This window comes from Ochotona princeps, chromosome 20, assembly GCF_030435755.1.
Source record: "Ochotona princeps isolate mOchPri1 chromosome 20, mOchPri1.hap1, whole genome shotgun sequence".
Lineage (NCBI taxonomy): Eukaryota > Metazoa > Chordata > Mammalia > Lagomorpha > Ochotonidae > Ochotona > Ochotona princeps.
Genome location: NC_080851.1, coordinates 22,446,348 through 22,464,105, shown reverse-complemented (window position 1 = coordinate 22,464,105; position 17,758 = coordinate 22,446,348). Strand labels below are relative to the sequence as shown.

The window sequence follows — 17,758 nt, the reverse complement described above, 5'->3', positions numbered from 1 at the left end:
CGAGTATTTAAAATTGAGCCTGTGGTCAGTTTTGCTTTTGGAGCTTAGAAGAAAGCAGTGGCTTTGACTGAGGCCGTAGGAATACTGCTATGGGGAGCTGGCACTGGAACCAGAAGCTGTGAGCCATGGATGGCTAAGTGTTGGGCAAGCCCTAGCTACTGTGCTAACCATTACTATCCCCCCTTAAACACAGCAGCAATAGATGATCTTGATCCAAGAAGTCAAACGTCTGAAGTCTTTGTGGCATTCCTGTGGCACTCATTGCTATTTGGTGGTGGTATCTGTCAGCCTTCAGGCACCTTGTGGGACAGCAGCTGTGAGTGGCTGCTCTGGGCAAGGCTGAGACTGGCAAGGAGAAACATGGGTCCTTCTGGATTATACCACATCCCTTCCCTTCCGGATAATCTCACCAGTCCTCATCTGAAACCTCAACAAACAGGAGGACTCATGTCATGGGTAGTGTTTCTAACCCTAGCACTTCCTGATTCTTGACCCAAAGTTGGCATTGTCATGATGTTTGCCTCTCTGGGAATCCCAAGAACACCTGCTCCACAGTGACTCTGTAGTGTCCTGAAGCTGTTTCCGACGAGTTTGTGGGATTATAAGGTGTGTTTTCTACTTCACAGGCTTTCTCATGGTTTGAACCCTACTCTGGAAATAATAGTCATCCAAGGGATAGTGGGGTATGATGAGTTGGAAAAATTTTCCTCTTTGCAGAAGCATTAAGTGGAGGATCAAGGTTCCTTTCTGTAGTTTTAAAGTACAATGTAATTGAATGATTGTGGACATGTCAAGTAAAAAAGTAGGAAATGAAATTTCATGTACAAGATTACTTTATGTTAAAATAAGTACTCATACTCAGAATTTTAAACAGTGATTATTTTTTGCTGTCAGAGCCACAGCTGATACTGGAAGAAAAATTAGGAAAATTTATTAGCTCACACGAGCTTTTCTTTTTACTCATTCACTCTCAAATACACACAAAGGCTGGGACTGAGCCCACGATCAAAGTGAGGTCAGCCATGTGGATGAAAACAACTCACCTGTTTGAGCTATCATCGTTGTATCCCAGGGTCTGCATTAGAAAGAAGCCAGAGGCAGGATCTAGAACCAGGCATCCAGCTCAGAAATTCTGACATCAGATGTAGACGTCCCAACCAGTAGCCCACCCACTAGTTCAAATGCTCACCTTGACAGTTAGAAATCCCTGAAGGAAGGAATTGTGGGAGAGCGGGTTAGAAGCCTACCCAATTTCTCTTGTTTTCTTAATAATCTGGAATTGTATAGTTTTCCCTGAATTTTGCTTGACAGATGTTTTGTAAATAACTGCTGCTCTCAAAAGAAAAAAAACATTTAGTTAGAGTAAATATATCCATGGCAGAAATAAATGTACCCAACATGGTAAGGAGCAAAATCTTGGAACCCTGTTTTGTGGAGCCAGGACAGGAGGTGGAGGGACTACTTAACCACAGCATCCTAAATCCAGCCCTGATTTCATGTGCCTAACTCAGAGGATGCAGACAAAAATGCCACCTTATCCCTGGGTACATTTTAACAGTCCTGAAATAAAATCATAAGATATGATTTTTGTTTTGTTTCATTTCAACGTATGTATACAAATGTAGGTGCAGGACCAAAATAAGATCACAAATATGTAAAGCCAAATATGAAGAGTGTGAGGTGTTTTAGCTTCTAGGCAATGGGATGCTGTGGTTAAGTAGTCCCTCCCACCTCCTGTCCCGGCTCCAGCCGGGGCGTCCAGCCATCCAGGCCAGTGTGACTGGACATCTGGTCAGCTTGGAAGGCAGCTTGTTTCACCAGGTTTGCTGGCAAAAGACTATCTGAGGATACAGTGTTCAATTTCATTCCCTAAGGATCCTCCAGGCGTTTTCGTTCTCAATTAGGCAGATTTTTGTAACGCTAACATTCTCACTTTCCAGATACTGTCCAGCGCACGTGTTCTCTGCTGCTGCAAGCTCTGGCATAGGGACCTCGAGGTTCCAGGGAAAAGGGCCAATGTCTCAAAATTATTTTAACTTGTAATATGAATGTCTTCCCAAATGCAGCACATAATTTTCAGGGAACTTCAGAGTCGTGAAATTTTGTTGGCCCCGTCTAGATTGCTGTCACACAGAAAAATCATCCTGATTTCCAACCCTTCTCTTCCACAAGTTAGGGCCTCTTGAAAAATATCTTTCCTGACAGCCCAGTTCACACATGATTTCCCCTGCCCAAGCTCTCCCCAGACATCCCCCATTGTTTTCTGCTAAGCTATGAGCCAGTCGAGGCTTCCCCAGGGCAACTCCAGGCCATCGGTTTCTCTATTGCTTCTCTGAGGATTTGATTTGTCACATAATGGGCCAGATCTACAAGCATCCATGTTTTGATTCTTACAAAGCAAAACAAAAACAGAAAAGCATTAGGAAGGAATGAAAAATGTGGCACACAAAATTCTGCCACCAAGAAATAACCACTGTTGACAATGTTGGGGTCTTTGTGTGTGTGTATCTGTTTATTTTGGTGTAGTTGATTATCCTGTACCTAAAACTTGATCTCCCATTTTTATTTACTTAAAATGTTAGAAGCATTTTCTGAGACATGAAAATTATTCATAAACTTTCTCAATCCCTAGATTAAATGCTTAGTGTTTTTAATGTTAAGAAGAAAATGAAACATGAATTTTTCTGAACCATGATCAGTTAGCATATAGAAGCATGTTAGGTAGAGTGTAAAGGGAACTCTGTTGCTGTTGCTTTAATGATTTTGCTGCACAGGAGTAGTGTAGTGTGCAAGGTTCAGAGAGAAGCTCACCACTGCAGCACTAGACAGCATTAGGTGTGGATATTCCCTGTGTCTGCTCATAGCTGGGAGAGGACTCCCTAGGCGTGTAATTTCAGCCTTTTTGGTAATGTCTTGGCCTTCCTAATGTGAGTTCTATCTGTTATAAGTGCAAAAACTTAGTGGCCTAGGTTGAATCTGAGCTTTCTTGAATAATAGGAAGAACTGAAGACTTGAACAGCCCTTCTCTTATATGTGACGCATTTGGTGTTCAGGTTACTATCTGGTCCTTTTGTGGCATACAGTAGGAATGTGCTAAACTACACTGATGCCACTTGTGATGTTCCAAAGGCAGCATTTGCATGCCAGGGAGAGATTCTGTTTTTTTTGAAAAATCAGAGAAATGTGTGAAAAGATAATTTGAAAGTAATCACATGGAGAAAGCACTGTGAGATGCAATATGGAGAGATTAGATGTGGGAAACATCGGTGAGGGAGGCACGGGGTTACAGAGATTGGGGGTTGGTACAGCTGGGGTCACAAGAAAAGATGATCGAGGAAAGACTAGCAAAGGGACAAAAGTGAAGGACTCATTACATGATCACTACCAACTGTCTCTTCTTTCCTCCTCTCCTGAGTGGTGCCATTTACAGAGCCTTCAGAGTATTTCATTGAAACTGTCAACATACCAGAGGTTATACCTTTATTCCGTGTCTTTATCAAATATTGACAAGGGAAAGTGACTTAGGATTTATCACATTCCAAACACATGTGATTTTTATGGAGTCAGATGAAGTTGCCATATGAAATGATAAAGTATATCATAACCCAGGAGGACATTACTCTCCAAACACTTTGGAAATGAAAAGCAAATGTTTGCATTGGACCCCGCTGGTCCTATCCGGTCAGTTTGAACATCCTTCCTCAGGCTCAAGTTCATCATTCCCTTATATATTCACAGTAATTACTTATGTGGCTTTCTTGACCTGTTCTTTTTATTGTGGTTATTATTCTTAACCTGGCCATTTTTCTTTGTTGACTTTAAATTGCTTTTTATTATAGTTCTTTCATCATTTGGTCTAGTTTCTCCAAATGAAATCCTTATTTCCTAGTTGTTCATGCCTGCTTGAAAAGAGATAAAATATCCTTACATAGAGAACTAAGCCAATGCCAAACTTGGTTTTCAAAAAAGCAACGCTATTTAATTTTTGGTCCAAATCTTTGAGATAACCCAGAGTATAAAACTTTCCCTTGATCTAACTGTTTGAATTAATGGTTTTTTTAGGGTGATGAATTCATTGGAATTTCTGAGATGTAATAAGTGAAGAATTTCATCATTTTTAAACATCCAGCTTTTGACTTTGGTGCTTATGTCAAAATATAGGAAACTCATATTTCTAGAAAACATGTAAAAACTCTGTAAATATTATCTTTATCAGTAGTTTGTTTCCCGACACTGTGAAACAAGTGTCTGTTGGGCAATTCCATTTATTAGTCCTTGGTAAATATATGAGTGTTGAGTATCATATCTGAGTGTTGAAATCATAGTTTTCTTTAAGGTCATGAGTAATCATTTGGAGTATTATTCTTCTAAATGTTTTTGAAGCCATGATAGCCATAATACTAATGTCCCGGTGTTTTGTCATTTACACTTTGTTCATATTTTTGTGGGTTGCAAAGTTAATTGAGTTCTGGGTTACTTTAGTTCTTCATCCCTTTCATTAAGACCATAGAAGCCAACAAAGGCTCCAGAACAGAGACACTTTAAGCAGCCACAGGTTTTTTTTAAAAATAAGTTTTATGCATTTAAAAAGAAAAAAAACCACCAGAAGTGTAATCTGAATGTTTTAGAAGGTTTGGCCCAAACTCTTAAAAAAGAGTTGAGTACCCATAGTGCATATTTGCTGTGCCCTTCCCTTCCCCAGCAGGTGGCCCTGTAGGTTTATGGCAGGGACCCTTGTCTCTCTGCGTCCTCACTTTGTGACCCTGCTTTTGTCTCTCACTCATCCGCAGAGCCCGGCGTCTGCACGGTATTCGGAGATCCCCACTACAACACTTTTGACGGACGGACATTTAACTTTCAGGGGACATGTCAGTATGTTTTGACGAAAGACTGCTCCTCCCCTGCCTCACCCTTCCAGGTGCTGGTGAAGAACGATGCCCGGCGGACCCGCTCCTTCTCATGGACCAAGTCAGTGGAGCTGGTGCTGGGTGACAGCACCCTGAGCCTGCAGCAGCACCTCACCGTGCGCTGGAATGGCTCGCGCGTTGCACTCCCTTGCCGTGCGCCACACTTCCACGTGGACCTGGATGGCTACCTACTGAAAGTGACCACCCAAGCAGGTGGGGCTTGTGTGGCCTCCTACTTACCTCCATGCTCAGCAAGTGCTAGGAGATGAGCTTTTCTCCTCTGCATAAGAAGTTCCTCAACAAAGTGTCCCCGCAGGCCTTACCGCCTTCCCATTCCCAGGGGGAAGATATCACAAAGATGTCACAATATAGCTGGGGATATGATGTGCCACTTGGAGTTTTGCACTTGGATATCAGCCACACTGGTCTGGTAATCTTCCCACATTGGGACCTTTCCAATCTTCTAAGTATAGCGGTGGGGTTACACTTTACAGCTCTGGAGTCTCTTTCAAGTTTGGCTGCTATTTTAGGTTGTTGGTATCTAGTAGCTTGGAATTGTGGGGTCTTTCCCAAGTTAGCTGCTTTAGGTGCACTTTCAAATCCAAGAGAAAGAGCAGTCCTTTGTTAGTGTTTGAGAGGGCAAATGGATCCATAAAAGGAAACAGCTTAGTATCAGGTTTACTCAACTAGAGGAGCTGGTTCTTTTTTTTTTTTATTGGAAAGTCAGATATACTGAGAGGAGGAGACAGAGAGGAAGATCTTCCATCTGTTGATTCACTACCCAAGCAGCCACAATGGCCAGAGCTGAGCCGATTTGAAGCCAGGAATCTGGAGCTTCTTCTGGGTCTCCCACACAGGTGCAGGGTCCCAAGGCTTTGGGCTGTCCTTGACTGCTTTCCCAGGCCACAAGCAGGGAGCTGAATGGGAAGTGGGGCCACCAGGATTAGAACCAGTGCCCATATGGGATCCTGGCACGAGCAAGGTGAGGACTTTAACCACTAGGCTACAATGCTGGGTCCAGGATTGTTTTTGAATACCAACCTAGAGGATATGAATTCAGCTCATTTGCACATTGTATCTCATGGTCTTTTTCATGCTACTTCTGGTTAATACATATTGTTTGCCACTCGGACATCTCCCAATGTATCTATTTCTTTAAAGATGGTACTTTTTGGAAATCAGTATATTTTTTGCTTTCCCACTGGGAACCGAACAGTATAAAAGCATTAATTGAATTGCAGCATATTTAGATAATATGCATCCCAAAGGAAACATTTGATCTAACAGGCACTTTTGAGGGTCTACAGAGTAAGATTTTTTTTCTGTATCTTTAGAACCCTGGAGATTGTTTCAGTGCAAGCAAAAATCTGTATTGACAAGTTGATTTGGGTGCTAGCTAGGCTAAGCAAAAGCAAGAAGTCACGGAGAGGCCCAGAGAGTTTTTACTTAGAGAGCATAACATGGAGTCCATGAAATAATGTTAAGTGTTAACATTATTGGAACATTCTAGAAAGAGGGAAGCATTCTCATTCTGAACAGATGTGAAGAGCTATGCTCACTCAACTAGAGAATGATTCACTCAGAAAATTCAGTTACCTGAATTTCAGATACCTGCATTTGCCACTTTGCAAATGCAGGCCCCAGCTCATTCCTTAAAAGGAGGCCACATTTTTTTTGGCTCCTCATAAAATCTGCACCAGGTGACCCATTATCACACAGCACTAATTAGAAGCACCTTGCCTGTCTGTTTGCAAGCCATCTCAACACAGCAGTGTTTACTGATATGAAAAGTATTAGCAGCAATCCACTTCTCAAAGGAATCCTGGGTACTAACAGCCTAGTAGGTCCATTTACAATGGCAAAATCATACGGAGTAAGTGTACTCTTTATAAGGATTCTACATCATAAAACTGAGCAGAAAGAATGAGGCTGCTAAGGAAATAATAATAGATCCCAAACACCATAATAAGATGAGTGAATTTGATTCTGCTAGGCCTTGAGCTTCAGTTTTGCAGGTTCTTTCATTTCTCTGTCTCTTTTCACTGTGCAAGTCATTTTTATGGCTCCCTTCAACGCAGCTGAGCAATTTTCTGCAGCACTGAAATCACAGCAGCCTCTACTTCCGAGAGACGAGCCATTTTCCTCTGGGCACTAAACTTACTTTGTGCTTATTCTCTGAATGAAACAAGTCCATTTTCAGACAGAATCTCCACCCTGGTCCAGCCATCTCAATTTGAACTATCCCTTAGGGATGTTTTCTTTTTATCACCTATTGATTGTCTATTTAAGATTTCACAGTATTTCCTTAGAGTGTGCTTCTTCTGTAAGAGTTATTTATTTATTTTATTTTCAAGGCTCGTTTGATCAAAGGGTCCTTTCTTCCAAATAGTAGCTTAAATCAAACCTGCAGCTGGGAGCTGGGGAGGCATGGCTCTTTGCCTCTGTGGTTTATGGATTCAGTACTTTGTGAGGAAATCATATGGCTGAGTAGCTGTGCTGTGTGGGTGGAATCAGGCTATTGCTACTAACCTATTAACAATAGCCCTAGAACAAGGCTTAAGTGCTTTGGGAACTTTGTCCATCCCTGTCTCTCTCTCTCTCTCTCTCTCTCTCTCTCTCTCTCTCTCTCTCTCTGACACACACACACACACATACATACATACATACATACATACATACATACATTCTTGGCACTTAGCAGATGCCGGTTGTTTCCTTCATCAGTTCTACCTGAGAGTCACATCAGACCCAGCTGAGAGCACTCACATGCGGAGAACACGGCTTTGGACTTTGGCACAGACCCCGCACTTGGTGAACCTAGAGAATCAATCCTATGTTGCTTCTGTTTTGCGTATAAAATCTGAACAGAAAAGACATCCACCTTTACACCTCCCTGTAATCTGTCTATAGATTTTCCATCTCTCTCCCCTTTAAAAAACAGCAACTTTAAAGGGATGATTTTAAAGCAAAATGAAGGGATGCAAACAGCATCCACAAAGCAGAACAGCTACACAAGCAAGGACCACAGCCTCGTGACTGATCCGGAGCCAGGTCAACACGTTAGAAGAGTGAGGCTTAAGTTGGTAAACCGTTCGCTAGTGAGAAGGGAAAATTGGAAGGCTCTTCGCAAAGTGGAAAGAATGTGAGGGCTGCTCGCGTCCCAGATGGGACATGTGCTTCAGTTTTAGTCTCCTGACTCTGCCAGTTATTTCTACCCCACTTCCATGTAGAAAGTTGGGAAACTCATCCCAGCTGCAGAAAGGACTCTCCCTGGGCCCTCAAACACTTCCACGATGTTTTCATCTTATACAACGTCTGTAAGAAATACAGGAAGAACAATTCCCTCAAGTACAGATGATTACTTTCTTTGCGTTTTCCCTACTGGGAATCCATTTGACTCATGTACAGGGTGAAAACATCCAAGCAGGCATACACGTCAATGACATGGAAATAGACACAGGCATCTGCGGCTGAGTACGTTGTCCTTTTACGTTAGGCATCCTTGTGCAGGTTTGTAGTATAGTGTAACAATCAGAAGGACAAAGAGGAAGAAGGCAGAATGAATTGCAAATCATTCTCTTGCTTTGGGGACTGTGTTTTATGAATGAGACGTCATGAGTTCTGAGAGGAGTTCCCTGAACATACAGCAGACCCACCTCTTCTCAGGCATGTGAAGACCATCCTCCCTCCTCACTGCCCCCCATCCACTGCCAAGAAAGAACGTGGTGGGTAGGTTCCCTGTGATCCTAATTCCCACAGACTCAATTGCCCGGAGTCTTGCATTTGTTATATCATTGTCGGTCATGACAGTTGGAGCTCTTTGGGGTGTGAAGCCTCAGCCACTTCTGGCACTTGGAAGAAAGTATTTGCTGTCTAGGAAAGAAATTTGTAGTTTGGAAAATTTTGCAGCATGGAAGAATCTTTGGAATTCTGATCTAAGAGTTGGACTTTATATGGACTTGATTCTCTCCCCTCGTTTCGTTTCCCTTGCTGGGAAACTGTGTGGTTACAGACTTGGGAGGTGGAGTTTCTTCCATACCTCTGAGTATGAATTACAAATGATGCTATAGTTTGCTTGTCTTCTTGAAAAATGGTTATTTTAGTGTCTCAACTAGCATGAAATTTGCGATTTCTTTGGCTTTATAGATTCCACATATTAACGTTCCAAGGCTAATTCATCCACTTATGGAGGTATGTTGCATGCCAGATAATGTGCTTTGTGTTATATATAAAGGAGGAGATGATAGTTATAATTGTTGCACGTTGTTAGAGATCCACATAGGATGCTCGTTCGAGGTGTGACTGTTTTAGAGATGTGCTCCATCTCTCATTACCTGGTCTTATCACTGTCTTCTCTATTAAATTATTCCCGAGAGATTCTTTTCTATTTATGTAGCCTTTTCTTTTCTCTCCCTTTTCCATGCCTTTTGGTTGCTTTCCTGAACCTAACCTCTTTTCCCAACAAAGGAATCATTTCTTGTTTGCCTTGAGCCAAGAATGCTTCTGATCTTTTGGTTTATCACAAAGTGACTTCCTTATGGACTTCTCTGTTGATTTCTTAAGAAGCCCAGTTTTAGATTATTGTTTTATTCTTCCAATAACTCTCCCTAAACTCACAAGATGAATATTCGGTCAGCCTCCTCTCCTGCTCCATGTCCAAACCTCAGGGAGTATTGGCTTTAGAATCTTACCTCTCAGTCTTTCCTCCTGACCCTATTGCATCATTTGTTACCTTACACTGATTTTATGGCCAGATCAGATCTGTTCTCTCTACCCCTCCCTCATTCTAAATGGTTATTCATTCTTATTATTTGAAAGGGAGAGAGAAAGAGAGAGGATAAGAGAGAGAAAAATCCATCTCATATTCACTGGTTCACTCCCTAAATGCCCATATAACCAGAGCTTTGTCTGGACTTAGCCAGGAGAAAAGCCCTTGAGCCATCATCGACTGCCTCCCACTAGCAGGAACCTGGATGGGAAGCAGAGGGAATGCTTGAACCTGGGCAGTTTGATATATGTATGCCTGCCCTTCGCTTCTCTTCTGTTTCTGCTGCTCATATCACTACCTCAGCTCCCAGGTTTGAACATTTTTTTTCATGAGTTTAATATTGTTAGTTCACTAACAAAAGCTTTTAGTTAGAAAGTAATTTTGCTCTTTCTAAAATTTCAGAGTAGAATTAAAAAAAAACTTTTAATCAGGAATTTAAGTGGATAAAAATTAAAAATCACACACACACACACACACACACACACACACACACACCGGTAACAGAGACCTTTCTATCCAATAAAGACTTCCCCTGTGTGCACCACTCCTAGGAGGCAGAGTGACTGGAGAAAACTAGGAACAAAAAAGCATGTTGGTCTCTTGTAGATGGGCCCTTGGCAATCACATCACAGTGGTTTGCTTATATATGCTGGCAAACAATTCCCTCAGTCCCTGGAGTGCTCAAACTCCGCTAAGCTTTTGCCAGGAAAACAGTAAAAAAAATAATTTCTAAACAAACTTGAGACATAAAGAACAAACTGGCTAAAAATGTTTATCATTTACATTGGGTGGAACCTCAGAATGGTTTTTGTGAAGAGCCAGCTCTCTTTTCTCTCTGGACTGTATCTGAACACACAGTATTAAAATTTATATAATAGCATCTCTTCTAGACATTTTAGATAGGCTTACTTTTGTTGTGTGACCATGTAACCTTGCTGCCTTACTTGTGAAATAGAAATTCCACTGTTCAGAAAGGCCATTGGCTAGAATTGATCCTTCACATCTTGGGCCATGATGTCTGGAGAAATGTGTATCATTTCAGATGAGCCTTTTGCTATTTAAGACAGTTCAGCAAACAGAGATTAGTCCATGTTTTCTACCTTCTTGGATGAATAAAAACTTTAACCAGTAGCCTGATAGCCCCCAATGCCTTCTCAAATGTTGAAACTTAGGAGCGACCAGGGATGGAGGGTAGAAAGGTTTCATAATAGTTCAACTCATAAACACTGATCAAAGAGTGGCCCATGCCTCAGGAAAGACTGTAAAGTAATGGAGAAAATGTTTCACTTTATATGAGCATTTCCTCTTGAAGAGGATGCATTCAGAAGCTATGTATTAATGGCTCTAATATTCGCATTACAACAAATCAGAAAGTTCACCTTGACATTGGGATGAAAATTATGAGGGGGAACTTTTAGCTATAAATTATTGAATTTTTTAAAAAAATGTTATATTAATATGAAGGGAAAATTTTCATGTGACTCATATATTCAGTTTGAAAAGCTTTATGATATTTCCCACTCTACTCTCATTCACTCAGAAGCTCCACTATCCTTCCTCCCTTGCTTACTTTTCTTTTAAATTTTGCAATGATATAAATTCAGTTTACTTTATAATGACAAGCTTAATCCTTCACTAAATAAAGAATTCAACAGGGAGGAAAAAATCTGTTCCTCAAGAGTGTAATCAAAGCTCATAGACATTACATTAATAGACATTACAGTTTTTGTACTCCAATGTTAGTTATCAAAAAATAGAGAAAACATCTGTATCCCCATATTTATAACCCCTCAGGTCACAATAGTTAAGGTATGGAACCAACCCAGATATTCATCAACTAATGATCACATAAAAATTGTGGTATATATGCGTGATAGAGTGCTTCTCAACTATAAAAAGATTTTAATCCTGTCTTTCACAACAAAATGGATGCAATTGGAGACCATTACGCTTAGTGGAATAAGTCAGCCCCACCCCCTCAAATTATCATTTTTGTTTCTTCTTATTTCTACATCATAGTCATTACAAAATAAATAGACACAATTTAGACTAACACACTTTAGGAAAGAGCAAAAAAAAAAAAATCCTAAAGTAATAAAATCAAGCAATGATCATCAATAGTAAAACGCAAGGGTGTACTTCCTAAAGTTTTAAATTAGTCATTCGTGAAATTTTATAAGAGAGTCAACATAGTGATATTGAAATGGAACCAAGAATTTGCACAGAGTCTTGTTTTTTCCCCTTCCAAGACTGTCAGACATGTGCGAAGATGTGTACCTTTGGGGATTACTCGTGATTTCAGGAACAGTCGATCATCCTTTACCTTTTTTTTTTTCTCCTGTAGGTTTGGAAATATCATGGGATGGAGACAGTTTTGTAGAAGTCATGGCTGCCCCGCATCTCAAGAGCAAGCTATGTGGTCTTTGTGGCAACTACAATGGACATAAACGTGATGACTTAATTGGTGGAGACGGAAATTTCAAGTTTGATGTGGATGACTTTGCCGAGTCCTGGCGGGTGGAATCCAATGAATTCTGCAACAGACCCCAGAGGAAACCAGTCCCTGAACTGTGTCAGGGGACAGTGAAGGTAAAACTCCGAGCCCATCGAGAATGCCAGAAGCTCAAATCCTGGGAGTTTCAGAGCTGCCACTCAACAGTAGACTATGTCACTTTCTACCGGTAAGTTGGGTATCTCTAGGGAATGGGTTTAGGTTACAAACCAAGGACACACTTGACCTTTGAAAAAGGGAGGATCAAATCTCCTGGTGGGAAAACAAGACCCCGAAGCATGGGGTGAACATCTGGATTTCTTCATGTTTGTCAGCTGATCTTGTGTTGTGTCTCCAGGGTGGGAGGTAGCTCAGAGGGATTGCCTCTAGGTGATTCCTGTTTTGGTCTGCAGCTGTCTGGGAAGCTGGTGATGCCGTGGGTTGTTTTCCATGTTTCAACTTGCACTTGAAACTGAAGAGGTTTCCAACTGTTGGTCAAAAATCACAGGGGTATAGGGTGAAAGTGTTTTCCTAGAATGGAATCTCTCAGATCATTGTGAGTAGATTCATTTGTTTCAAAGTCAGGGACAGAGTTCAGGTCGGCCTCATGGTTTAGCTCACATAAGATTTGCCCATGAAAAATAAGGAAGTTAAACAAAGCATCCTTAAATTGAGGCCAACTTTGAAAGTCTTTATTCAGAGTCAAAGCGTGGAAGGAAAAGGGATTGAAGAGGGAAGAGGAATAAGGATCTGGTGGATCCCCTTTCACCCAAAGCAGCCTTAGAAAGGTGTCTTGCAATTACTCACTGTATGCTGGAGGGTTGTGTTTGTGAGATGGTGCATTTGGTCTGGTTCTACTTCCATTCACTATACAGTCGCATGGGGTGAGGAGCTATGGCTGCCTGTAACTTTAACCACTGTGAATGTGCGAGGAAACATGAGAGGGGCACAGCCCGAGAGGCCTTGTTTAAGTGATTTGCCTTTTAAAGTTAGGAAACTCCTGTGGTCTGAAGCCACAGAGAGGTTATTTTTACTCTTTAATTGCCACCAGTTTATTTCCTCTAGTTCTCATTAAATGTGATCTTTATTTTTTATTTGATCTTTGTACATAAAAGATAAAGTTCTATGAAGGCAGCTCAAAGTGCAGTGGAAAAAAGACTGTCCCTGTCATCACAAATCCCTGAACGTGGCTGTGTGTGCCAAGCTATTTGTTTGGCTCCAGCTCATCCATTTAGCTCTGTTAAGCCATGTTCCTGTTATGGTTTGAGTTCTCTGGGTTCCCGTCTTTGTCCTCCCCATTTCCACTGCTGAAATTGAGGGACTTGGGAGTGGGCTAAGCACCTGGGCAGACAAGGCTTCCCTTGGAATTGAGATACCCTTGCTTCCAGGTCTACAGGGAGGGAGAAAGGCGTCAGAGTGAAGAGCTCTTCAGACCCCCAGGGCCCAAAACCCAGGAGCTCTAAGTCCTAGGAGTTGTAGAGCTTGAAATAATGACCCTAGCTCTGGAAATCTGTTTGCTCGTTGGGGAAATGGGCAAGTAAAGGATCCATCTTGATGAACTGCTGTTGAGATTCACAGAGATTATACACACAAATGTGCAAGTTTAGCTTGCTGCCCACTCATTATAAGGGCCCTGTAACTGTTGCCTACCATTGTTTCTACTACTACTACTTCAGTGATAAGCACGAGAAGGCCTCTTTGGGAAGCTCCCCTGCCTGCCCTGATTGCGGATCTCGATTGGAGCAGAAAATAGAATGGAAAGGCTGTGCTTCTCTTGGGGTCCTGACACCGTAAACTTTCATTTTTTGCCCATTTTAAAGGAATATACTGAAAACAAAATTGGGAGAACAGGCCAGCAGAGATTAGTTCCTTTGTCCAAAATCTCCTCTTTCTTTTCCTTTGGCAGTGTTACTGGAGTTTCAGTCTCTGGACTTAGGCAGGAATAAGATGAATGTGTTGGCAGCCATCGTGAGAAACAATGTTGATATACTCAAAAGGAAGCAGGGATCCTTGGGTGGCCATGCAGATGCTCCCTTCCTGCCCTGGAAAAGTGCCCCTGCAGTTCCAGCAGCACCCTGCCAGGGGAGGGGGTTTCTTGAGTTAATCAGGGGCTTCTTTCTCAGCATGGACAGCTCACAAGCATATTCCAGATATCCCTGTGTACAGCGGTTTAGAGGAAGTGATGTGAGCTAGTGCTTTGTCCAGCAGTACCATGGGATAGTGACACTTCCCAGAACAGAGCAAAGGAGCTCAGGGCACTTCTGTCTGCCACGGTCCCTGCTGCTGTTCATCTCTCCAGCAGGAGATGCACCTATTGAAAGAAGCATTGCTGTTGGCCAAAGTTGGATAAAGCATAAGATTTACTCCTTTCTTCCAAGCGTGTGTATGTAAGAAAGGAAAATCGGGGGTAGTGAATAAAGCTCACCCTCTGCCAAGGGGAGCACCAGGGAGGATCAATGCCCCAGTCTTTGTAGGGAGACTTCCTGGGTGAGCTGTGGGTAGGCTGAGTCCAAGCAGGGTCCAACCCCAATCCTGCCATTTTCCATCTCTGTGACTCAGTAGGTGGTCGAGCTTCAGATTCCTTATAGAATTGGTGTGACAGTAACTACTTGGCAGTATTGCTGTTCTGAGGACTCAAGTCAGAGGGCAGTGCAGTGCTGCCCCTGGGTGGGTGAGTGGAATGAGTGGCACAAAATATGCTGTTCTACTCAGTCCCTAACCGTCTGTGGGAAATCTTGTTTCCCCTTTGACTGTTGAGATCTGCCCCTGCTCCTATCATGGAGAATTGGTTAGATTGATCCTCACCAACGAGTCTGTGGAACAGTTTTAAAAGGAACCATGTCTCCTTTGTGATGTTGAATGAGGCAGTGTAAGTGAACACCTCCTTGCAATTGCTGAGAAAGCTAGTTGCTATCTTTGTCCTATAAGTATACTATGTGTTCACCATGCATTTAAGCAGTATTGAAGAGAATAAAGAAAAAGTAGTCATCACACGGCATCCATGCATGCAGATTGTTGCTTGTATATTTTATATTGCTTGTGGAATTAAAAACTTTTTTTTCTCTTTTAACGATGCCTGCTCATGCACACACACACATAAGCACAGTGACAGAAACAAGCATTTACTGATTTCACATCACTGATTCACTGCCCAACTGCCAGGGATTGAGCCAGGAGGACTACCCAGCAGCCTGGGATCCCATCCTAGTCTCCAATGTGAGTGACAGGGATCCAAGTACGTGTGCTCTGTTCCACTGCTGTCCTGGGAACATGAATAGGAAGCTGGATCAGAAGTGGAGCAGCTAGGTCTAGCACTGACACTCATATGGGAGGCTGGCATTGCTGTCAGTGGTTTCATTACTATACTACAATTAAATGTTGGACTGTCCATTCAGGAGTGGGGAACCTTTTTTGCAACCAAGAGTCTTTTGGATATTTATATCATCATTGCAGGCCATAGCATACAACTTAAAAGTTGGCCTGTTATAGATTTATTGAATTCTGAGTTCCACCTGCAGTTACCTTGGCAGGACCACACCACATGATGTAGCATGTATGGCTCCTGGCCCAGAGGTTCTTCACCTCTACTTGAAAAGCTACCATTTTGTAAATGAATGAGAAATGGAGGCTTATTAGTCAGTTTATTTTTCTTCTCTTTGGGGAAACTTTTAAAGATTTGCTAATTTTTATTCACAAGTCAGCTTGATCCATCTTAGCTAATTTGGCACAAAAAAGTATATATAGTTTAAGTTCTGTCTAATCAGAATGATTAGCTATTATTTGTCAACTGAATATGTCTTGAACTTAAATAATTTAATTGTTAATCATATAGAAGGGTTGACTCAATGGAGCTGTTGGTATGGCACAGAAAAATAAGCTACTATATGTGTTGTGAGTATGCAGGTGGAGTGCCAGGTTGAGCTTGGCTGTGCCACCTGCAGTCCAGCATCCTGCTGATTCACCTAGAAAAGTGGCAGAAGATGGCTCAAATACTCGACCACTGCTACACTTGTGGCAGAACAGGATGGAGTTTCTGGCTTCTAGCTTCAGCTTCGCCCAGCCTTGGCAATTATGGCCATTTGTTTAGTCAACCAACTGATGGGCAATCTTGCTCTCTGCCACTCTGACTTTCAAATAAACAAATACATCTTAGGAAAAGAAAGGTTCATTTACTATGTTGGTAATGAAGTCAAAAGCTTAGCTTACTAGTTGACTTTTCCCAAGGCCAGATAATCCTCCTTAATAATTTTCGGCAGTATATTTCATTGGAGTGTTATGGAGATGCCCTGGTAACCAGAGAGGTCACATATCACGGAAATCCTCGTGACTGTATTATCATACGCAGGAAGCTGGATCCAAAGTAGAGCAGCTAGGACATGAACTGGCACCTGTAAGGGATGCCAACAGGTCAAATGGAGGTCACAGCACTGGCACCTGTTTGCACCTTTCCATCACTTATTGAGAACTGCCATTAGAGAAACCTCAAGCAAATGAAATGCTCATGCAAAAGTGTGATAGTTTACTTTTTATTTCTCAAAGACAGATTTATGTGTTTGCATATATATGTACATGTAGTTATCACAGTGATCATCCTCATTCTGTACCTGAGGTATGCTGACACCAGGTGGCAGTAGATGCTCCAATTGTACCACCTTACAGACACCAGTCCCCGAAAATCCACCATATTTTCCCTGCTAATCTCATGGTGCCCTGATGCTACCACCTGGAACCATGTGCCCCAGGTTCTCCTTACACCATATTGAAAGGCACAGTTCAAGTTGCTATATTGGGGTCCTGTCATTCTCTCCCTCTTTGAGAAGCATTCATTAACTACATGGCTTTAGTCTATGTTTCATCCCAGGTCTCTGACAGCACTCTGTAATTGTTCAGTTCTTCTTTAGTTAACACGGATGCTACATGCTACCGGTTCTTGTCTTTCTTCCAGCAAGGGAGATTAAGCTCTGTGGGTTGTCCTTCTATATCTTACCTGGCACCCTGAAGGAAACAACCACTCTTTTCCAGCTTGCCTCTCATCCACACTCTCTCTGGTCTGCCTGAGGCTTACGCTACCTCGGCTTCCTGGTGTACTCTAGGTCTTTCTCCTCACACTCAGGGAAGAACTTAGAATCAGTGTGCTCACAGCACCATCACTTTAGGGAAGTCAGTGGTTAGAATGAACAAAGTCTGCTCCATCTCTGATGCCCCAAGATTCAAGGGCACTTCTTACTGTATGAGGTGACTTTCATGATTGAGAGTTGTGGGCAGCCCAATGCCCAGTGAGCCTCCCAATCTACTTCCATCTACTCACAATCCACCTGGAGACCAGGTGGACCTCTCGGCTACTCTTCTATCCCTCAGCTAGTAGTTGACCTTGCCATTGGCTTACACAGCATTTTGCTCTGCAGATGTTTGTGCCTGGACCTTGTTCCATGTGGTTATAGGGCCTCAAATTAGCCTTCCATCATGACAGCACAAATAACTGCATCTCAGATGGGAGCTGCTTGTCAGGCCAACTGGCCCTCTGCCCTGGCAGCACTCAGCATTCTTGCAGAGAAATCCCATCCATCCTGGTTTCTCAATGTCTTTGAGCAT

At 42.3% G+C, this 17,758-nt stretch overlaps 1 protein-coding gene across 2 annotated transcripts in view; it reads left to right on the top strand.

The window, feature by feature from the left end:
* The window catches only part of BMPER (BMP binding endothelial regulator), a 235,239-nt gene that overhangs the window by 155,334 nt on the left and 62,147 nt on the right, over positions 1–17,758 (top strand). Inside the window, exons 12-13 of one of the 2 annotated variants that reach the window (XM_004582375.2) lie at positions 4,791–5,120; positions 12,020–12,356. In XM_004582375.2, the coding sequence (XP_004582432.1) occupies positions 4,791–5,120; positions 12,020–12,356 (667 nt within the window). The remainder of the gene's footprint in view (positions 1–4,790; positions 5,121–12,019; positions 12,357–17,758) is intronic. The other variant, XM_058678067.1, reaches the window with a different exon arrangement.